Source organism: Engystomops pustulosus, chromosome 7 (genome assembly GCF_040894005.1).
Source record: "Engystomops pustulosus chromosome 7, aEngPut4.maternal, whole genome shotgun sequence".
NCBI classification, from domain to species: Eukaryota; Metazoa; Chordata; class Amphibia; order Anura; family Leptodactylidae; genus Engystomops; species Engystomops pustulosus.
Genome location: NC_092417.1, coordinates 111,929,719 through 111,953,964, shown reverse-complemented (window position 1 = coordinate 111,953,964; position 24,246 = coordinate 111,929,719). Strand labels below are relative to the sequence as shown.

Sequence of the window (24,246 nt, the reverse complement as noted above, 5' to 3'; positions counted from 1 at the left end):
CCTGCTAAGCTCAGCACAGACAATATAGTTAAGTAAGGGTTGGGATCAGACAACTGCATGTTCTAGTCTTCTTGTTAATAGAAATAATGGTTCTGCGAACTACTTAAAGTCTTTGTAAAATCTTTACTTGACATTCGTCCACTTATATTAACAGGGCCAAGCTTAAGAGCTCTGGTACAACATGTACTTGGTTACAACATTATTAAATTCCAGGAGCTCTCCATTTACAGAACATTCATCTATACAAACATTTCAAAAGGTAGTCAGTCAATCATCTTCGGAATGATATATAAAAGTTATAGGGACTAGTAGGACGCACATACCTTTATTACTATCTTACCTTAAAGTGAAGAAACAATTATGCAATCAGTCCTCATTTTTCTTAAACCAGTGATAAAGGTATGTGAATAGTCCACTCTTTCCCCCTACCAGACAATTCTTTGCAATTAAGAACCACTTACTACCTCTGGTGGTGGAGATGTAGTTTGCCAACAGCTGGCACACAGAAGGTTGGTCATCTTGACCAGAATGGTCCACCAGGTCATATCAAATTATAAACATAGTAAAAGACTTTCCAGTTCTGTAAATCACTGCCGTGTACACATTACAAAACTCTTTACGTTTACACCACCATACTGCATTAATCCTGTATCTTAACCAAATATTCTTTGGAATATAAATTAAGCCCTAAAAAGGTTGACATAAATCACAATTACTCGCAATCCACATTATATAAAGAAAATGACTGACCAGCAGAAGGCCACATGAATAGAAAACAATGCTCAAATACTGTATTTGTCTGGCAAAAATAGACATTTTGCAGTATGGTACAATTAGTTACAGTTTCTGCAAATACATTGATGTATAACTATAGTGCAAACCCTTTTTCCAAAGTGAAATGGAGCAAAACAGCATTTCAGGTGCCCGCTTGCTCGATAAGGTTACTGCAGCCAAGTCAATAAAGGTCGTGGCGATCCAACAAGGGCTGGATTGGGTGGAGTTACTGCCAAAATGGAACGGAATATCCCAGATGTGATAGATTAGTACCATAAGGGATAAATGTATTTCCCCATCATCGTGCAAATGCTCATATGCTGGATGTGTCCCACGCGATGGCATCTACTGTGTTTGCCAGCAGATGTTCTGTTGAGCTTGAGTTTATGAACGGAGCTTCTGGTCACTTACACACTGGTAGAGGATATGGCCATTTTGGCTCATCTGAAGCAAATACAAAATACTTGCAAATGTCTGCTATTTTAACAGTGTCTCGTTCTTTAAAAAAAAAAAAAAAAAAACACAAAGAAAATCTTCTTGCGATTCCTCCAGAGGTCAAGAGATGTGAGAAATTTGGCGGACTCGAGTCTTTATCTCTTGTCGACATAATGGACAAGTCTCCAGCTGAAGAGCACATTCCATGCAGAGATCACTAGGAACGATAGAAGAATTTCCATTATAGCCCTTTGTGTACCAAATATTACTGCCTATATTTACAGTTGTTGCTTAAGAGGCAACACAGGAGGTCCTTGTGACCCGTTAAAATGTAACTTTTACTTCGATATTCCTTAAAAAGGATCACTATATAATCATATATATGAGCCTTGACATAAAGAGACACATTAAAAGAATATGGCGGATGTGGAGAAAATCTCAATTGATATAGTATACTGGTATGAAAGGCTGGTGGAACAGTGTGACTCGCTAAGGAGTGCTACTATACCGATATACTATCGGGATGGACAGTTGTGAAGTGATCGCTGAAAGCAGCTGTATACCTTTCTGCGGTGGTGTGTGCCGAATTGTCTCTATAGGATATACCTATTCACCTCTGGGGACTAGTATATTTACACACCACAAGCAATAGCATACTTGATTTTAAGCTAAATCACACCATCCACACAACACATTCATACATTGGTAGTCGTAGGCATATATTACTGGACTAATGGTCTCTGCAGCACGACCCTAAGTCCTAAATGGGTCTCCAAATGAATCGCCATCAATTAAAATTAGGCTCAAGCAGCCCCCCCGACATGTTTCGCCATTGACATGGCGTCCTCAGGGGGTATCGGGGCTGAAATAGTGAGCTCTAGCGGTTCGTCCCATTCTTATCACTTCATGATATGATGTCATCGGGGGTGTGCGTCCTATTCACCTATCAGTAGACGATACGTCACCGAGTAGGAGGGACGGAATGTTCAACCTATCAATATCAAGTACGTCATCGAGTGAGGAGGAGGTAGGTGGGCGGGAATACCCAACCTACGAGTCCTCACTTCTGATTGGAGGATCTACGTGTCAGGGTGATAGTAACCCTTAGGATTCACTGCGCTTTTTTGGCGCAGGCGCGTGGACTTAGAAATGACTGAAGGTAAATTCTAGAGTTTCATACGCTTTATATGGCGCAGGTGCGTGGACTTAGAATGGCCGTGGTTGCCGACATTCCGAGGTAAGTAGATCGCTATCTCAGGATATTTGGATGTGTAAAGGTACCCACATTTGAGAGGAACAAATTTTTAGGAACCGCTTATGTGGGCTAATTGTTAATCGATTACTCGCCACTTACTGACCACTTGTATGGGCTACTTGACAATCGGTTGCTGAGCATAGTATCTTTATGTCTCTTTTTTTAGAGACCTAGAATATGATTTTAAAAAGTGGAAGGGAACGGTTTTGGCAAGAGTATCTTATATCAAGAGATACATATATCTAGGTTATTTTTCGACTATGTCTAGAAAGATTTTTCAAGAGTTGTATAGAGTTGCATTTTGATTTAGATAAAAGGTGTAAAGGTAAAGCCTTCATTTAGGCCTAGGGGACTCAGGGCTTTGAGTCTATAAATCCACCTCGCCTCTAGTTGCATTAGGCGACGGTCAATGTTGCCTTTTCTCGGGCCGTTTTCCAGGGTATCGATTCCCCAAAAACGAATATGTTCCATGTCTCCATTATGTTTTAGGCGTATATGTTTGGCCAGTGAGGTATCTTTACCTGTACGGGTAGCACTGAGATGTGCTGAGATTCTCCTCCTAAATTCTTGTGTCGTCTTGCCGACGTAGAGTTTGGGACAGTTGCATTTCGCCACATAGACAACGTTAGTGGTTTTACAGTTGACAAACTTTTTTATCACATACTTTTGATTGTCAGGCGGGTTAGTAAAAGTCTTTGTTTTGGTAATATATTTACAAAAGGTACATGTTCCACAGGGATAGGAACCCTTTACAATGCTCTGTAACCAACTGCTGCCTTTAGATATCTGATCAGTTAGATGGCTGTGTACCAGACGATCCCTTAAATTGTTGCCTCTTCTATAGGTGATGCTAGGGAGAGGGGGTAAGACAGATTTTAAGTCACTGTCATTACTTAGAATTGGCCATAGCATTTTTAGAAATGTCATTACATCCTGTGAGTGTGCATCGTACGTGCCGATGCATCTCACTTGGTGTGAGTTTTTTTGTTCAAGATTATTTGTTAGGAGCTTTTCCCTCTTTGTGGTCTTAGCTCTTTGGTATGCTCTGTGTAGCGTTTTTTTAGGGTATCCCCTTTCCCTAAATCTTTTGTATAAGCTGTACAAAAATCTTGAACAAAAAAACTCACACCAAGTGAGATGCATCGGCACGTACGATGCACACTCACAGGATGTAATGACATTTCTAAAAATGCTATGGCCAATTCTAAGTAATGACAGTGACTTAAAATCTGTCTTACCCCCTCTCCCTAGCATCACCTATAGAAGAGGCAACAATTTAAGGGATCGTCTGGTACACAGCCATCTAACTGATCAGATATCTAAAGGCAGCAGTTGGTTACAGAGCATTGTAAAGGGTTCCTATCCCTGTGGAACATGTACCTTTTGTAAATATATTACCAAAACAAAGACTTTTACTAACCCGCCTGACAATCAAAAGTATGTGATAAAAAAGTTTGTCAACTGTAAAACCACTAACGTTGTCTATGTGGCGAAATGCAACTGTCCCAAACTCTACGTCGGCAAGACGACACAAGAATTTAGGAGGAGAATCTCAGCACATCTCAGTGCTACCCGTACAGGTAAAGATACCTCACTGGCCAAACATATACGCCTAAAACATAATGGAGACATGGAACATATTCGTTTTTGGGGAATCGATACCCTGGAAAACGGCCCGAGAAAAGGCAACATTGACCGTCGCCTAATGCAACTAGAGGCGAGGTGGATTTATAGACTCAAAGCCCTGAGTCCCCTAGGCCTAAATGAAGGCTTTACCTTTACACCTTTTATCTAAATCAAAATGCAACTCTATACAACTCTTGAAAAATCTTTCTAGATATAGTCGAAAAATAACCTAGATATATGTATCTCTTGATATAAGATACTCTTGCCAAAACCGTTCCCTTCCACTTTTTAAAATCATATTCTAGGTCTCTAAAAAAAGAGACATAAAGATACTATGCTCAGCAACCGATTGTCAAGTAGCCCATACAAGTGGTCAGTAAGTGGCGAGTAATCGATTAACAATTAGCCCACATAAGCTGTTCCTAAAAATTTGTTCCTCTCAAATGTGGGTACCTTTACACATCCAAATATCCTGAGATAGCGATCTACTTACCTCGGAATGTCGGCAACCACGGCCATTCTAAGTCCACGCACCTGCGCCATATAAAGCGTATGAAACTCTAGAATTTACCTTCAGTCATTTCTAAGTCCACGCGCCTGCGCCAAAAAAGCGCAGTGAATCCTAAGGGTTACTATCACCCTGACACGTAGATCCTCCAATCAGAAGTGAGGACTCGTAGGTTGGGTATTCCCGCCCACCTACCTCCTCCTCACTCGATGACGTACTTGATATTGATAGGTTGAACATTCCGTCCCTCCTACTCGGTGACGTATCGTCTACTGATAGGTGAATAGGACGCACACCCCCGATGACATCATATCATGAAGTGATAAGAATGGGACGAACCGCTAGAGCTCACTATTTCAGCCCCGATACCCCCTGAGGACGCCATGTCAATGGCGAAACATGTCGGGGGGGCTGCTTGAGCCTAATTTTAATTGATGGCGATTCATTTGGAGACCCATTTAGGACTTAGGGTCGAGCTGCAGAGACCATTAGTCCAGTAATATATGCCTACGACTACCAATGTATGAATGTGTTGTGTGGATGGTGTGATTTAGCTTAAAATCAAGTATGCTATTGCTTGTGGTGTGTAAATATACTAGTCCCCAGAGGTGAATAGGTATATCCTATAGAGACAATTCGGCACACACCACCGCAGAAAGGTATACAGCTGCTTTCAGCGATCACTTCACAACTGTCCATCCCGATAGTATATCGGTATAGTAGCACTCCTTAGCGAGTCACACTGTTCCACCAGCCTTTCATACCAGTATACTATATCAATTGAGATTTTCTCCACATCCGCCATATTCTTTTAATGTGTCTCTTTATGTCAAGGCTCATATATATGATTATATAGTGATCCTTTTTAAGGAATATCGAAGTAAAAGTTACATTTTAACGGGTCACAAGGACCTCCTGTGTTGCCTCTTAAGCAACAACTGTAAATATATGAATTAAATCTAAAGGTCCGACCATAAAGTGGTCCTAGGACTATCTAAAACTACAATTTTGAAATATTACTGCCCACCCCATATGTGCAGATAGCATCCTGCTAGCCTATTTACCGTAGCTCTAGTTTATAAACCTGCGCCAACTTAGCATTTGCTCACAAATGTGCTTAATCCCGGGTGTTGGTGCCATTTTCCTGATAAAAACCTATGATAAGAGCGTGTCAGAGATACGAGGATGCTGTGAGTTCCACTCTCACCACAGGACTAACGTCCCATACTATGAAGCTGCACTTTACTGAATTTAGAAGACAAGTCTATGAAAGGAGACAGATATTTACCAGGGCTCCAGTTTTCTGTAGAACCACCAGTAATTGCGATTATTTCCCTCATTAAAGGGGTTTTCCCACAAACTAAAGTCAGGCCCTATCCAAGGGATAGGGCATCACCTGCTGATCAGTTGGGGTCTCAGTGATGAGACCCCGGCAGATCGCGAAAATGGAGAGTCCGACCAACCCCTTGCCACTCCTCAGACTAATGGAGCAGATGGCCGCGCATGACCGTTCTGCTCCATTAATCTCTATGGAGATCTCTCTCCGTCAGCTCCATAGAGAATAATGGAGCAGAACGGTCATGCGTGGCCGGTCATGCGACAGAGCGCGAGTGGTCCAACAGACCCCTTGTTATTATGTGCCCCTTTCTGCACACAGGGACACATAATAAAAATGGTAGCTTCTATTTGTTGAACACCTTACAAAGTAGTTTTTATATCTGACTGACCTGTGTCCACAAGGCTTAAGTTCTGTGTCAGCCACATCATCACAGCAAAGTGTACAACAGTTCTCACGTATGCTAACTTGTTTCAACAGTGCTAAGCGTCTGTGCCTGGATGAAAAAGGAAATCATTTATTACTTGCACATTATAATCAGCTGCACATTTCCTTATGTAAATTGAGATGAGATAATAAGAACCCATGTACACTAAAATACCGTATGTATGCCCCCAACTACTCTATATCCACCCCTTACTTCCTTCTGGTTATCACAGACAGTCAGTGATGGCAACTGTCTGTCTGCAGTTTTGCAGGCAGCTGACTGACGTCACTGGCTGTCTGCGATAATCTGGATGTAATATGAGGTGAATATACAGTAGGTTGGGGTGGGCATATTTTAGATGGTGGACCCACAAGGCGCTGAGGTGACATCAGGATCTGCACCTCTGACTCATTTACATATTTTTATACACTTAATTTCTCCAAAATATATCTATCCAGGAATTAATAAAAAAAAAAAAAAACTCTGCCATATACCCTAGAAGTAATGAGTAGGTCCTTTAATCCTTTGAGAAATACATTTCTGCCATACATTTAACCCCCTTTGCCCACTGAAGAAAAATGGTTAGCACTTCTGTAATTGTAAAAGAATTGTCTAATAACAAGAGCCAATAAGAAACTAAAGCAACTAATACTTAACTCTTTAGACCTTGCACATCACCGCCATCTGCAGCAGTGAGGTCACATTGACGTGACAGATCAACAGTGACCGTAGGAGAGTAAACCTCTTTCTTACTTTATATCAGCCCCTTATTTGATGTGCTGAGAAATCTTAGGATATATTATGTGGCTATGCTGTACCTCTACATGTAATGCAGTCTTTTGCCCTTGTTTCAGTAGACTAAAAATGAAATTCATATTATGAATTACAGAGGCATCACTTCCAATAGAGAGGAAGGGAAATAAGTTCCACAACCAAATTGTTGTCTATTTCTATCAAAGTCACCATTAGACAACCCTAAAACAGACTCCCCCCTCCCTAATGTTTTTTCATTACTCAAATGTCTTACCTTGGCAAAATGACCTTTTCTTCTGGAGCCAGGATGGCATATTCATTAAAAGTGCTAAATTTATTTGCAGGAGGATACTTAAAGGGCTTGGCTCCGAAATTAAACTCGCACTGCTGATACGACATAAAACTTGCTGCAGCAAAAAAACCAGACCTGAAGCAGAGTGTAAAAGGTTTAGTGATGCAAGTTGTATAACACAATTTTAAGATTCGTTATAGAAGAGCGCTTCTGTAGCTCATGCTTTGTGCATCTGGAAGGATCTATCCCCACTATTCACCAAAAAAACATAGCAGATAAGCTGCACTCCTTAAAGGGCTATTCCCAAGTGGGCATTTACATTTAATTGAATTCATTTTCCATATGTAAACATTTCTTCAATTGGATGTTATTAAAAAAAAATGTTCCTGTGCGAAGATAATTTCTCATAAATGTAGCCATGTTGTCCCTTAGAAACAAGATAGCTTCCTCAGATACGACCACCTCACATTTTGGTAGCGGTGACCAGACATGCACTATTCATCCCGACCTGACCACCTTGCTTCAGCGATCATTACCACAGGTCGGCTGTGGGACCTGCAAGAACTCCCAGACATTTCATAACAAAAACCTTTTGTTTCTTTGTGCAATTGCTCCAGCAGAGGTGGCCGTATCCAAGGACACAGTCTTGTTTCTAAGGGACCAGAAGACTACATTTATGAGAAATTATCTTCACACAGGTAAATTTTTTACAATGACATCTAATGAAGAAATGTTTATATATGGCAGATTAATGAATTTGAATGCCCAGGCGACAATACCCCTTTAAAAGAAGCTTGATAATGCCTTCATAGAGAGGGCGAAATGTCGCTTTTTTTTTAATCATGGTGGAATAAAAAATATAGTAGTTAAGCAGCTCTTTAAAAAAAGTTTCGTTTTTTTAAAGAGCTGCTTAACTACTATATTTTTCTGGTAAACTTTCGATGCGTCTGGATCAGCCGCTTTTGATGACTTGCACCCGACTTGATACCTACACAAGTGCTGCTCCAATTTTCTCGCTTTCTTCTCTATCCCCACTATTCATTTTACTGGCATGCTGGGAAATAAATAGGGGCGTAACGATCACAAAGGGTAAGACGGAGACCGGGCCTACAAGAAAAGTGAGGCCGCAGACCCCCTGATGCAGCAGTAGTGCAGTATCTCTTTTGCTCTAGCCAGGGCCGGTATTAGGGGGATGTAATCTTACAGTACGCTGCAAGCTGTCTGCACTAACACTCTGCTGCTGCTTCCTCCCGGGATCCTGCTCCAGACTCGTGTACAGAAAGAGGCAGATATACGGGATGGGGAGGGGAGGAGGAGGTGTGCAGGGACACTATGCTTCCCTGTGCTCCACAGCAGCTTTTCCTCTGATGCTGTAGTCTTTATTGAAAGTGTATTTTATTCATGTAGGGTGTAAATATTGTACATGCTGCAAATGTTTATATCTAAATTATGTTTTATATGGTCATGTGTATATTGAAAATTATGTGTACACTGTATTAATGCTTAATTTATAAATGTGTATTTTTCATGTATTTGCACATTAGTAAACCTGGGCCATTATATCCACATATACATATCCAGAGCGAGGCAGATTATAGAATACTGTTGCACGGTCTTTGTTAAAGGGGTTGTCCTGGGGTATAAAATAAAATTCCTGGGATGGCTGGGAGGAGGCGGGTTTACATGGGGCACAGACCAAAGAGATTGCAGGGCTGGACGCCAGAGGGTGCCGCAGAGGAAAGGACATTTTTATGTTTTTTAACCTGCCCCATCCTGGCCACCCGAGGGCTTTTTATACCATCTAACAACCCCTTTAATCTAAATTGAGTGCACCAGTTTTTTTCTGGTGTGTTCAGTTTAACAGGCGTGCGCCACACTTGCTGACATAATTATGGTGGTCGGTGTGAATGCACACTGCAACGCCGCTTTAGATGCACAGTTGTGTTATGGCGGATACAGTGCATCTGCAACACAAAAGTGGCGCAAACGCTTCATAAATACATGTGCAAGCAGTTATGTGCCCAGAATATTAGCATTAATAAAATAGAGTCATCAATAAATCTGGGCCGATGTATTAGTAATCCAAAATTTTTGTTGCAAAAGCAGCGTCAAAAAGGGAGTTTGGAGCTAAACTGTCACTTGAACCTGGGTAAATAAAGGAATCTACCTTTTCATCAAAAAATTTTGAGTTTATTCAAGTCCTAGGATTCTAACCTAGTTACGTAGTATGACACAGTATGGGGAATTTATCAAGACTAGCGTTTTAAACTTCATGTATAAAGTACAGCGCTCCGCCACCCCATATCTATTAAGGGCACGTTCACACGTGGCGCTAGCATTGCATTTGGAAGGACGGGCCTCGACCAGATTGCATATGCATTTCCGGGGATCAGTAGCCAGCACATGACATTACATTTAAACAATACAAGACACCAAGTGTTGGTTACCGATCACATGCGTTTCACGGAAATGAATTCAGGCTGAGGCCTGTCCCTGGGCGCTAGCTTTACATTTGCAGTCTGTGGAAAAGGGCCCCCATGTTGTATCAATCCTATGGACTGCACACATTTCTCAGGATGGTTACGGTCCGGGCAAGCATACGCTCATGTGAAAGAGGATTTAAAGTGCCATTGAAAACCAGGATTCATTCTCAATATTCTGTACTCAGGAATACATGCTATTCCATTACTTACAATATTTTTTATCCCATTGTGATTGTTGTACAAATTTGTTTAGGACAAAATTTCCAAAGAGGATATAATAAAAGCACACAAATCACACAGATCCAAACACATGTAGCAAGCAAAGCACTTACGTGGCGGAAGAGAAAACTTGCTTTTCGGGTGGAAGTTGGTTTCCGTTAAGAGAAAATATCATCAACTTTTTATGCAAATCCAATAAAAAGCCAACCGTATCTCCTGCAAGACAGACCACATAAAGTAGATTTAAAAAAAGGGATGTATAGGAACACATGTCCAAGAGATAATAGTGGACACAACAGTAAGTGTAACATCAAGAGTTAAACAGGTGGTCCCCTCCAGCCCCCCCCCCCCCCCGCTTAGAGCTTATCCCTGAATAGGGCACCCATAGCTCCTTGTGAGATACATGAGAAAGCCTCTCTTTTTACAAATCTATTATTTTAAAGTCACTGCATATCAATATGCAGTTTTGACTACAAGTTTGCTATAATACAGGGAGAAAAAAAAATACAAAGATCACTAACTTCATTTACATGTGTTATAGTTTAAAGCTGCATTCACACTACCATACATACGCCCCCCACCCCCACCCCATAGACAGCAATAATCCGTACACGGGGAACAGATAGGACATGTGCTATCTTTCCCCGTGTTATGGCCCGTACCCGATGCATTTCTATGGAGAGGGTCAACCCTCCTCCTCTCCACGACGCTGGACTTATGCCTGCTATTGTATAAAGGTTCCCACCTTCTTTCCAGCATGGATGTTGGTGAGCTTTACTCTTTGCGTTATACCAGATCAGCTGCCTGCAGCCATCATATGCACATGAATACTCATCATCCCCAATGCCATATCCTTCCTACAGATAAAAGAGATTGTAAGAAAAGCAATAATACGATACAGACTCATGTACCCTAGAAACTATCCACATTAAGAACACTGGCGGCTCCTTCGTCATCCCCGTACACTGGTGTCAATTTTATTGAAAAGTACTAAACCCCTTTGAGACTCTATGGGACTCACAGTGAGGCATCAAGTCAAGATAACGCCTCCATAAAAGAGAATTTATTTTCTCTAGTTCTTTAAACATATGAGACCCAATGTAGCATTAACAGTAATTTACTGAGTAACCCATATCAGGAAAGTACTCACATGATTGAGGAATTTACTGTCTTTGGTCGCCCATCCTATCTGCATAACTCCAGAGGTAATCACGGTTACTTCATAATACCAAACACCAGAGTCTACACAGAAGGTACAGCGGACACTCTCAAAGGAGGAAGCATCACACCGGGCCTACAAGAAGGTGGAAACACATAGAGGGCCTTCACACATGCTTACTGCAGTTGTAGCAAAATAATGATGTATAAAGCCCAAGCATATATTCTAAAAATATACAAACAGTTCATTGTTAGAACTTGCTCTTACCTCTAACCCATAGGGGGAGATCTTGAGGTACTCGCTCACATCATTGCTATTCAGCATCGCGTTAATAGGGGATAAATCCGCCTTTTCATAGGTCAGTTGTCTCCCTTCTTTTAGGACTGCAAAAGAGAATGAATTCATATGCAGGATGACACTGTGCGATGGGAGTGAATGTGGCTACAACATAAAACACTTACACAAATTGTCTAAGCTCCACTGGGCGCAGAAGCCCACCTGACGCTTCAGAAAATCACCGTTATTTGTCCACGTCTCAAGCAGGAGGAGACGATCGCTTATCTGAGACTCGGAAACAGTCATTTTATTTTCACCTAATAAAATAAGTCAATGATGATAAAAGTGATAACATTCACCACCTCCCACCACCAGGAGACCAGTCCTTACTTGTTTGTGAAAACTTCTCCAGTGCAATAAGTGCAAACAGAATGACCATGGGATGAAACCTGAAATTCTAGAGAACAGAAGAAGAATCACAATGACAATATTTTCATCCTTGCAATCTTGAAAATCTGCAATGGCAGCCATATTGTTTATTGCCAAGCTTTCCCTTAAAACAGATCCGGGGGAAGATATCAGCAGGTTTGGGGACAACAGATTGAAAAGGTAGCCCTCAGCAAGTTTAGCATAAGCAGGTTTGTGCATGTCTGTTCCAGGGGCATTTAGCGTTAATGTGCTATAGCTCTTCAAGAAAAGCAGGTGTTGGCTGCACACAGTCAGAGACTTCCTGCTGCATGTAAAGAGGAGGAGAGCCAAATACCGTCATCACCAGGATAAGAAGTTCTGCAGCCTTCTTCCATTGCCACACTGCACAAAAGGTGTTACAGCAGAAGTGCCCTCAACAACCACTGCAAAAACCTAATATTGCGGTCATTAACCCCTTAAGGACAGAGGCTTTTTTCACTTATTTCTCGCTCTTTAATTCAAAATTCCATAACCTTTCATTTTTTCCCATGTACAGAGCTGTGTGAGGGCTTATTTTGTGCGCAACAAATTTTACTTCTCAGTGACGTAATTTATTATTCTATGCTGTGTACTGGGAAAAAAAAATTCAAAATGTGGCAAAACCCGTCACTTTCTTGTGGGCTCAGTTTTTATGACTTACTGTGCGCTCCAAATAACACCTCTTCTATTTCACCATCTTCTAACGCCAATAACTTTTTCAGACTTCGTTGTACGGAGCTGTGCAAAATGAGCTAATGTTTTCATTGCTACCATTTTGAGGACTTTGCAACATTTTGATCACTTTTTATAAATGTTTTTACATTTGGGCGCCGTTTTCTGTTAAGGGGTTCACCGCCAATAACCATTTTTATATTTTGATATGTGATGATACCTAACTTGTTTGCCATTTTTACGTTTTCATAGGTTTATATCAGTTCTAGGGAAAGGGGGGGGGGGATTTAAACTTTTAGGTTAATTACATTATTAACTTTTTTTTTTTACATTAACCCTAGATGGTCTGATTGTTCCTACCACATACTGCAATACTACTGTACATCAGTAGATGGCATTTATGCACAGTATTCATTACAATGAGCCACTGATTGTAACAAATCTGCAGAAACCAGACAGCCTTCGGCAGATCAGCGCCCTCCTGATGATGTTCGTGGGAGTGATGATCGCCCAAGCGCCACCATCTTTTAAATGCTGTCAACGGCTTCGGAAGAGTTAATACCCGTGAGCAAAATACAGCAAAACCCACCTGTGTATGAAGAGGGCTCACCCTGTGACCCCTCTTCATAGAGTCCCCACAACTCTTCACCGTACATGTACGGCACGGAGCGCAAAGGGGTTGCAGTTATAAAAGGGTGTACGTTGCTGCATTTAGTAAAGTCTTGAAATAAGAGTCTGCACATAACCAATGCCACAATAAAACTGTTATACAAAGACTATTTCAGTAACATCACACGTCATTATTATACATCAATTATGTCACCCTCACACTTCTCTGTAGAAATTATTAGCAGACTTACCAAGCTTTCTAGCAAATATTCCAAAATCCCAGGGCCAAGCAGTGAGATACTAGCAGGACCTATACAAAAATAATATATATGTATTGCTTTAAATATTTTTTTTTTCTTAAAAAGGTGCACATGTAATGTTCATACAGCATGTGCACAACCTTGGCCTTCAGGGTACATATTGACTCCTGCCACAGGAACAGGCCCATAGTTAAAGGGAACCTGTAACATTTTCACAAATACTGCTAGTGGCAAGCTCCTATAGAGCCCTTGTAACAGACACCCTTCTTTTAGCAAAAAAAAGTTCCCCTCAGACTCCCATATATTCTGCTTCATAATTTTACCTGGTATCCAGAGATATCTATAGCTGGTCAAAGTAGGTGTGGCCCCCTAGGGCTGAATCCAGCAGCTCCTCCCCATGCAGCAGTAATGTCATGTGACCAGGTTGATATCATCGCAGGTCCTTTAGATTTCCAATATTAGCAAACTGTACACCAAGCATATACCCCATGAAATCAGAGCAAATCATATTGCATGAAATCATGGCAGCCTGCATGGAGGAGAAGTCCATGCAGTGTTTTTTTGTGTGGCCAGATATGTGCATGGTGTACAGTTTGCTAATGCCAAGAGGCTAAAGGACCTGTGATGATGTCACATGGCCACATGACATCAGACCAAATCCAGACTTGCTCTATAGATCCCTAGGTACCAGGAAAGTTTCTAACCCTGATTTTAAGGGGATCAGTGGGAAACAATTTTTAGCTAAAAGGAGGGTGTAACAGTTTCTATGGCTCTATAGGAACCTGCCATTAGCTGTATTTTTGAAAATGTGGTGCATGGTTCCTTTTAAGCACTTCTCTATAAAAGGAGATGTACAAGTGCTTCTCAATCAATCAGAAAACTTCACCTTAGACCATAAGCAGCTTGGATTGTGCCTCTCTATTTCCTCCAAACTTTGGGACCTTGATTTCCAAATGAAATGGAAAATGTACTTTCATCAGAAAATAACACATTGGAGCATTGAGCAACAGTCCAGTTCTTTTTCTTCTTGGCCCAGGTAGACACTTCTGTTGCTGTCTATTGGTCAGGGGTGGCTTCACACATTGAATGTGACACTTGTAGCCCATGTCCTAGATACATTTGTATGTGGTGGCTTCAGCAGCGGTCCACTGCTTGTGAATCTACCCCAAATTTTTGAATAGCCATTTCTTAACAATTCATCAAAGCTGCACCTTTTTCTACCACACTTTTTCCTACCTACCATTAATATGCTTGGATATAGCACTCTGAACAGCCAGCTTCTTTAGTAAGGACCTTTTGTGGCTTACCCTCCTGTTAATGACTGCCTTCTGGACATCTGTCTTGTCAACAATCACCTACCGAACCAGATTAAGGGACCTTTTAAGACGCCAAGGAAACACTGGAAAATGTTTACTCTGTTTGTAACGACTCTATATAATATAGACGTTTCACTGTTTTAATTGAATTATTGAACTAATTTATTGAGTAGCACTTGTATACATGAGGAACACAGATAATGAATTCAGGTCCAAACACTGAAGCACAGGTAGCACAAAGACTTTACAGCTTACTTTTGTATAAATCAACTACAGCGCAATATATCCCAGGGTTAGAATGCAGTGTACATCCATTTTTTACTCCTTTAAAGGAAATCTATAATCAAAATAAAGTGTGATAAACCAGGGACACTTACTTCTAGATACAGGCACCCATGACTGTGGTAATCCTTTTTATATTTGTAATCCATGGCTTTCTTCCTACTAAAATGAACATCAGGCAGCAGGGTTACCAGAGCCCTTACATGCTGTAGCTTCGGAGGCCATTACAGTCTGCAAGGAGCACTCCCCCCGTATTATGTGAGATCACAGCAGGCTGAAGGAGGGTGTTCAGCACAAAGGGGCTCTAGAAACAATCTAATTAGCATAACTGAAATGTTTATTTTAGAAGAAAGCCATAGATAAATAAGATTACCACAGTCACGGTGCCTGGATCTGCGAGTAAGTGTCCCTGGTGAATCATGCTTTGTTTTGATGGTAGATTTCCTGAAGACGCTGTTTTGTGGGGCATTACTTTTTTTTTTTTTCACAAAGCTTATTTTTGGCAGTATACATTTTTTTGTAATGACCTTACTTTAGTGCAAGTACAAGACATTTTTCTGAACGGTTTTCACCATTTTCTGCATTCTTAGCTTTGTATGCATCATTACAAATATGGCAATGTAGTAAATCTTATATTCAGTGGAGAAGGTAGAACCTAACACTCACCTGCCAATTTCTCAGCCAAGCATCCTAGAACAGCGGTTGTGTTACGGTGTTTGGCAGGATTACTGGCATCTTGGATTGCCGAGGCCCCACTTAAATTTAATTTCTCTGTCAGTTTCTGCAGGGCGTCCTGTAAAATACAATTCTTAAACTGTACTATTGCAAATCTAAGTGAACAGAGTTTTTTAAATAATAAGTGGCCTTCCGGCATCATGGCAACTGGTAAGAGTCATCAGACCACAGCAGTCTCCCAGGGTAACGAGTTTGTTTTTATCTATAAATTGTCATTAAAGCAGAACACTGGTAGAAACTACAAAAAGCACAAAATTTCTTTTTTTATATAGTTCCTGCTTGTCATCCTATTCTTCCTCAATACAAAAACCAAGACTGCGGTTATATTGGTTTTCATGGCTACACATATGGACAACCTATCCAGTGGATAGGTCATCAGCATTAGAATGGCTGGAACAGCGGATAAACACAGAACGGCTCCATTCTCTGGGTAGAGGGAAGAGGTAGATTACCTCTTATTGGAATGCAGTACACTGATCTGACATGACACAGAGAACAGAGCCGGCTGCTTCCTTTTTTCATTCTCTGGTTATAAGCTGTTGTGGGGGTGTAGGACATGCGACATCTATCTTTTTTCCTTCCACTGTGCAACAAACCCAAGGTCAGGCGTGTCTCCGGAGGTCTGGCCAACCTAGACCCCGTGGCCAAAATGTACACCTCCTAGTTCTATGCTCATGACTATGCTGCTTGTCATACCCGATGTTCACTTCAGACATGCCAAAAATGAATAAGCATTAACTTCTAGCTTCCAGGTTTTTGCTGGCAATTTTTTTTTACCCTTTGTCTTTGTGCACTTTTCCATTTAGGTTTCCCATTTAAGGAACCTCTATACCGTCATAAAAATTTTTTGTTAATGATCAAAAAAAATATGTAAAAAAAAAAAAAAAAAAAAAAAAAAAAAAAAAAAAAAATTATATATATATATATTTTCCCTTAGCCCTCCCAGCTGCCCTACACTTCCAACTAACCAATGACTTAATTTGCTGCATCGCTATTGGCATTCACTTGTGTCCCTGTACAGGTTTTATCATCATTACAGTACAATTTAGTGCTGACAATAACAGGATAACACTTACTTTTGTTGGCAGCGGACATTCATCTAGTAGCAATGTAATGACAGCTGGACCCAAAGGATCTTCTAATGGAATGACTCTAATGAGGGACTGCACCACATCCAGCCAGCCACTATCTATTAAAGGAAACCAGAGAGCAAGAGCACAAATGAAGAACATTATACGACAGCAGCCGCACACATTACCACAAGGCTGTATACAGGCAGTATCTTCTAAAATATGCTCCGCATCAGCCAGTGACCATGTTAGCCACATATGCCAGGCGGGCAGAGGGTAAACCTTATATTAGACAGACACTAATGGCACATGACTTGTAATGTGAGCAGGAATACATTAGGTCCAAGAGCAGCCCAGCCACTAAGAATGAATGCATGAGAAGTGACTTCTCACCAGCGTTGAACAACTTAGTTGGATGTTCAGTAAGGGAATAAAATAAACAGTAAGAGCCGCTGTACCAAATACCATATATAGCAGCAGAACAAAAGTATCCAATTGATGCGAACACCATACCAAATAATTATTTAACTGTGCAAAAAACAAACTTTAAAGGGAAATTGGGAACAAAAATTCATTGCCAGTATGTTCTGAAGCAGATTAACAGTGTTTTGGCATTATCCAGAAAATCAACTTTGCGACAACAAATTTACATCTTGCTACAGAGGCAAAAAGTTTAAAGAGAACCCGTCATGCAAAATAACCCCGCTAAACTAACTATATTTTCATAAACTGCCATTAGAGAGCATTGCCTCTATCCCTTCATTGTCCCTCTACATGCCTGTAAACCTAAGCAATGAGGTCCTAAAGCTGTATGCAAATGACCTGTGAAATGTCCAATGAAGCATTAGCATATTAAAGCTGTCCACTCTATTCATGAGTGGGAGGCACAGCCACACCCCCAGTGCATGACTGACAGCCTGTATAATGATGTGAGGCTGTATAATGATGTGCTTCCTGGGGCTGGTGGCCACGCCCCCTGCAGCCTGTGTGTGCATGTGTGTGTGTTTAGGAGAGATACAGCAGCTCCAGGCTGCAGCCATGTTACAGCAGAACATGTCAGATTCATGTGTAGCTGATGTCTGTGTCTCTCACCTGTATATTAGGAGGATGCAGCATGTCAGCAGATGCAGCACACATATAGCATCTTTACTATACATTACACACAGACATGAGCAGGGGGAGGGGTAACATGGGTGACATCACTGCCTCTGACCATGTGACCAGCCTCATTTACATGATAAAGAATAGATGATTTTACAATGAATCATGTAGGAAATAACTAGATAAAGGCTGGGATGGGATCCTTGTGAGCTGCTCCAACAGTTAGAGGTGACAGGACTAGTGGCAGAGACCTGATGACAGGTGTCCTTTAAAGGGAACCTGCCACCGGGGTTAACCCCACTAAACTACCAGTCCCCTCAGCTAGGGTATGAAATGTCCCTTCTAGAATTCCCACTTATGTGAAATTTCACCTGTTCACCTATTAAAAAAAAAAAAAAAATTCTCCCCAAAGTCATGAAACTATGACATTTTCACATGAAATGAGTCAAGTTTAATGGAAAAAGGGATAGTGTCACTTCAGAAGTCCCCATCTTCTGTTCTATAGTAGAAAACACACACCTAAAAATTCAGATTCCTCATTGTTCTTTGAGCTACAGAACTGAAAATACAGGAGGTTAAAAAAATAAGGGGCACCGTAATATGCCATCTACAGCTTAAATTTCCAACTATGTTTTTAACTGCCTATATCTCTGGTTCTGTAGTGCAAAAGCCATAGGGGAAAAAAAAAAAAATTCTAACCACTCCTCCCCTTTTTCCGAGTACCATATATACTCGAGTATAAGCCAAACCAAATACACCAAGGTACCCAATTTTACCACAAAAAAAAAAAAAAAACTGGGAAAATCTATTGACGGGTATAAGCCTAGGTTGGGAAACTCATTGGTCCCAGCCTCCCCCCAATATATAGCAAGCCAGCCCATGCTCCTGGTATTTAGCCAGCCAGGCAGCGAGTCGCGGTACATGGCCATCCCATGGCCCAGTACACCCAACAAATAAAAAAAAAAAAAAAAAAAAAGAAAGTTAAAACTCCCCACAGGTCTCTTCTTCTATCCGGCCACGGCGCACATGCTCTGACATCAGCTGCTGCTGCTATCATATTGTGTGTGCCTGCACATATTGATGTCAGCAGTGGCTGACGTGAGAGCCTGTGCACCACTACGTTGCACGAACCTGCCACGGCCGGATAGAAGAGGAGACGACCTATGGGGAGCATCGGAGGGATTGACTTTTTTCAACTCCGGTATATACGGTAATTATTCCTGGTGGTGCATGGCAAACAGAATATTAAATGGTGCCACTAAAAAATATAATATTACTCCCGGGTGAAAAGCCAGAATATAGCTTTGTAAACAAACAAAAATAAATAATCAAGACATTACGACTTGTGGAGGGAGCCGAGTGACAAACGGAAATGCAAAAAAAGCTTTGTCTTGAAGGGGTTAAAAGAGTATACACATTTTTGTCTGTTAAAAAAGTTGTTTGCACAATACAATCCTTAAACTCTTCAATTATTATTAACTAAAATATTAGGTCATCACCACTTGAAAGCCTTTGAAATGTTCCATGCGTCACTACGACATTTGTCAGGCAATAATACAGTAAATGGAATCATATATGACATTGTAACCATTATAAATATATTTCAGGTTTTACAAATGGAGTATACACTCCTGGAACAGATGCATGTATTTTGGGAGTTTTGAAAAACAAAACAAATACTGTACCTGTTTCTGCCATTTCATGCAATGTGATCATAGAATATGGGGGCTCCTGGTCACTGAAAGGCAATGGTATAAGAACAGTCTCAATGCGGAAAGGAAATGCAGTAACTTAGATTCATCAATAGAAACACTAAATGATTTATGAATCAGAAATATTACAGAGATAATACAAGACCAGATGCTGCACAAAACAAAGAGATAGGATTACGAGCAGTCAGATTTGTGATGGATCTGCATTACAGCACAAATACAAAGGGGGAGATTTATTGTGCCCCTCCACCCTGCTGGATACGTCAAGAGGGTTGTGCCAAGACTACTTCATCTGCTCTCTCGTAGTTATGTGCAAAAACCATGCGAGGATTCAAGGTGAATGTGCGCACAGTCACAGCCCTCCACCACAGGCCGCGCCATCCCTCACAGCCCTCCACGCCCAACTCCACCACAGGCCGCCCGCCACGCCCCTCACAGCAAAAGAGGCCACGCGCTACAGGCCGCCCGCCACGCCCCTCACAGCAAAAGAGGCCACGTGCTACAGGCCGTCCGCCACGCCCCTCACAGCAAAAAAGGCCACCCGCCACGCCCCTCACAGCAAAAGAGGCCACAGGCCGCGCCACGCCCCTCACAGCAAAAGAGGCCACAGGCCGCGCCACGCCCCTCACAGCCCTCCACCACAGGCCGCGCAACCCCTCACAGCCCTCCAGCACAGGCCACGCAACCCCTCACAGCCCTCCAGCACAGGCCACGCAACCCCTCACAGCCCTCCAGCACAGGCCACGCAACCCCTCACAGCCCTCCAGCACAGGCCACGCAACCCCTCACAGCCCTCCAGCACAGGCCACGCAACCCCTCACAGCCCTCCACACCCAACTCTACCACAGGCCGCACTGCCTCTCACAGCCCTCCACACCGCCTCCTCACAGCCCTGATAAAGCAAGACAAGGGATCTTTAGCAGTCCCACCGACGACCTGTTGTCAGTGATGGTCAAAAACGCAATCTGCAGATAAAACCTTGTTAGGATGATTCGTCTGAAGCCTTACATACATTACATAAAACATTGCTGCAATTCTTATTTTCGTGCATTTGGGTAGTTTCCAATCTAGGGAAACTTTATATGCTCATAAAATGACAAGGGGTTGTCCGGGAATTAAGTAGCTGGCAATGTGGCTAGAAGCTGTGACTAAAGCTCCCAATGAGACAACCCCTTTAAGCCCTGCCACAAGTTACAATCACAAGCCTAGGAGCTTTTATAAAGTTTAATCTTGAAATGAAGCCTATTATTGTGACTGTCCTCACAGCCAGGTTCCTCCATCCACCAGTTTACTCTATTGCACCTTTCGTTGCAATTTGTTTGCGTTACAGAGGGTTTTAGAACACATGCACGCTTCTGCAGAACCTTAAAGGGAACCTACCACCAGGATTCTACCTATAAACGTAGAACGGGTGGTAGGTGCATGTATGGGACGTGAGGATAGCCCTTTTTAGAGCCAATCCTCATGTCCCCGCTATCTTTTTGAAAACTTTATCGCCCTAATACGTAAATTTTGTAAAGCGGCTACTGGGGCGTGGAGTAGCCAGACATGAGGCTACACTTCGCAGCTACTCCACTCCCCAGTAGCCTCTTTCGCGGGCCTGCCTTCTGCGCATATAATTACTACGAGATGTCTTATTTTATTTGTACATGTTCCCCAGAATCTGTAAAGCACTACGGAATTTGATGTTGCTATATAAATAAAGATTATTAAGAAGAAGAACATTTACACAGACAGTGCCTGGATCTGTGTGTAAGCACCCCTGGTTTATCCTGCTTGATTTTCATGGTAGATTTATGTTAAAGGAAATCTCCCTGTAGCTATAAGGCAATTTACACTGAAAATACTCACTTACTCTTCTCTTCATCTTGATCCTGGAATTGGTCTTCACAAATCTTAACACACTGGGATCACCTAGGAAAAGAGCCTTTTAAAAAGCAAGTCTAAATCTGTGGGGGACGCGATGTCCAGCGCATCGGGGTGCCAATTATTCAGACCTCCTGTGTCACGGGAGAGAGAGGTATCTGGCATGCAGGAAGTGCGAGTTCACGCCTCTCGCGGGACGTCACCTTCTTCTCCCGGCATGGGAGGCGAAAATAATTAGCAGCCCCAACAAGTCCCTTTTTCAGGTTATCCTGGCGTGACAAGATTAGCGAAGACCAGCGCCAGGATCAAGATGCAGAGGAGAGTAGGTGAGTATTTTCAGTGTAATTTGCCTTATAGCTATTGGTAGATTATCTTTAAACATGAAAGGAGATTCTAAAGGTGCAGTAAATAAAAACAGACAGCACATGGATGACTGCAAGGTCTTTTTCACCATCCCATCTACTTGAAGGAGAATACAATGTAACTATACCAATTTTTTTAAATGTTCTGACCCCAATACATTGACTGAACAATAGATGGGTATCCCAGGAGTATCAATAAATCAAAAGCCTGAATCTCTTAAGAAAACAGACTCTCCACACAACAGCCGCCACAGTAGAAGCAAGATGCGAACAAACCCACATAAAACCCCCCCACTTACTTGTCAACAAGAGTCCTGATGACAGCCAAAGTATCCAGCACCAGGCCATCTACATTCGGCTTTTTTCTTCGTGGCTCGTGTGGTCCCCTTCCTCTTCGAGGAGGTCTTACTGGGTCTCTTGGACGGTTTCTAGATTCACTGGCAGGTGCAATACGGTTCTCAGTTTGCTGACTGGGTGAGTCTACAGTGTCCTCCCCCTCACTATCTTCTCTGCATACACAATTGTTCCCCATGGTACTGGTCCCCGAATGTTCATTTAAATGAACTGTATTGTGCCCAAAGTGCAACAGAAAACCTTGTACAAGGCCTCTGCTAGTGTAAAATGCAATCCAAGCGAGTACAATCATCTAGAACGTGGTACATGATGCAGCTGCATGATCAGGAAGCCGGCTTTTCTCCATCCTCCTCTTATATCTGGAAGTGCTGGGATGTCCGGTGTCCGACATTATCTGGGACAAGGATCCATGTCTCCAACACTCATCTAAAAAAAATGAAAAGATGTTCTTCCAACTAGAACTGTAATAAAACAGAAGAATTTTTATGGTACTGTATTATAAAAATCCACTCAAATGCCTGCAAATGACTGAAGTACATTTTATGAATAAACAACCAAGAAGCTATTGTCATTGTAACTAGTATTAGTATAGGCTTTCCTATACTTTGAGGAACATGAAAGAAATTACTATAAGGAATCCAAGCAAATTACAATTAAGGAAGAACATATTTCTATGGGACATTGGACCTTTACTTGGTGGTGATAGCTATTTTTGAGAGTGGTGTGATATATTTTTACAACTTTCCAAGGTAGGGAATTCAGCCTGTTATTGTTTTATTAGGCATAATTTATCTACGTGCACCATGGAGATCCTACCTGTTGTGGGGGTGATAAAGGTTGACAGTTCTTCCACCTTGGGGTTGAGCGGCAGCTTCATTATGTTGTCATGCATGGGAATTAATACTGGACCCATCATTCAACACCAAGAGGGAAGCATTTTTTGTAGGTTCATTGAGGAGAGCCAGATTAATTGCAAGGTTTAGATTAAAACCACATAAATGAGCTGTGGTAGCTGGATTTTTTTAATGGAACAAGCAATGTAAAAGGGAAGGGACTCCAAGCGTTATATACATAAGGGTGCCATACTGTAGGGACTATTTTCATCAAATATTAGGCTATACCTCAATGACCAGCGCACGTTTGTGTGTTGTTAGGCTTAGGAATGGCACCGCACCAGCCTTTATTCTTGTATATACTGGTATATCTATACCATCAAGTCTGTGTGATCCGCATTCAGTGGGGTGAGTTGAGTCATTTCTGCATCATCACAGGTGCAAAAATCCTATAATTACAGAGCCCGAGACATAACGGCCCTTATTGGGCATAAATGGTTTGTCTGGCTCCTTTGTGGGGTCCATTATGTTACCAGCAAATAAAGAAGACTTAGTTCCTCAGACTCCTTACATGACCTGCATGGATATGTCATGAGACATGGGCAATGCCTGTGCTGCCGCAGGGGTAGTCTACAAGGAACATGAGGGCGCAGGGTGCCCACCCTTACCTGGCACTTACTCTTCAAGCTTCCGTGGAGGTGGCAGCCATATGGGAGCTCCCCAGGTACTGTGCACACACTGCGTCTTCCTCCTTACATCTCACGCTGCATCTGCAGGACAAAGAACAATGACGGGGGCCGGGCGTTCGCCATGTCCCGCTGCACCCGCACACCCCCATTCACCAGCAGGTGCTATGTACATACAACCCTCTTACCGTTATAAGGCTCTCTCACTATAACGCACTTCCTGTTTCCTTCTCCTGTCTCTGTTGCTGAAGACAAGACCAATCGTGACACGACAAGCCGGGAAGTGAGTTGTGTTCTCTGCGCATGCTCACATTCTCCTGCCCTAACGTTCTCTGGGAAAAGATGCGTTCTGAAGCCTGGGCGGCCATCTTTATTTTGACTTGTGGAGATTGGTTGGA

At 42.1% G+C, this 24,246-nt stretch overlaps 1 protein-coding gene across 5 annotated transcripts; it reads right to left on the bottom strand.

The window, feature by feature from the left end:
* Positions 1–103: 103 nt before the first annotated feature.
* Positions 104–24,194, bottom strand: RSPRY1 (ring finger and SPRY domain containing 1). Of its 5 annotated transcripts, none has more exons than XM_072117582.1 (16): positions 24,037–24,194; positions 23,831–23,932; positions 22,275–22,790; positions 19,721–19,773; positions 16,941–17,053; positions 15,796–15,922; positions 13,523–13,581; positions 11,934–12,000; positions 11,729–11,860; positions 11,535–11,650; positions 11,259–11,402; positions 10,854–10,965; positions 10,222–10,324; positions 7,389–7,541; positions 6,326–6,430; positions 104–1,426 (listed from the first exon to the last, which is right to left on the bottom strand). In XM_072117582.1, the coding sequence occupies exons 3-16, from the start codon at positions 22,619–22,621 to the stop codon at positions 1,330–1,332; spliced, it is 1,728 nt and encodes a 575-aa protein (XP_071973683.1). In that variant the 5' UTR covers positions 22,622–22,790; positions 23,831–23,932; positions 24,037–24,194; the 3' UTR covers positions 104–1,329. The 5 variants fall into 5 exon arrangements, with proteins under 5 accessions (XP_071973683.1, XP_071973679.1, XP_071973680.1 ...); XM_072117578.1 differs by having other exon boundaries at positions 22,275–22,755; XM_072117579.1 differs by having other exon boundaries at positions 23,842–23,932.
* Between the last annotated feature and the right edge of the window lie 52 nt (positions 24,195–24,246).

What these genes read in the sequence shown, in the direction of transcription:
- RSPRY1 (XM_072117582.1), bottom strand. Translation starts at nt 22,621, where the DNA reads ATGATTGTACTCGCTTGGATTGCATTTTACACTAGCAGAGGCCTTGTA. An exon ending in ACAGTAAATTCCTCAATCAT is followed by an intron (nt 10,966 to 11,258) that starts GTGAGTACTTTC and finishes TTTTATCTGTAG; the next exon opens with GAAGGATATGGCATTGGGGA. An exon ending in GAAAAGGTCATTTTGCCAAG is followed by an intron (nt 6,431 to 7,388) that starts GTAAGACATTTG and finishes TTTTTCATCCAG; the next exon opens with GCACAGACGCTTAGCACTGT.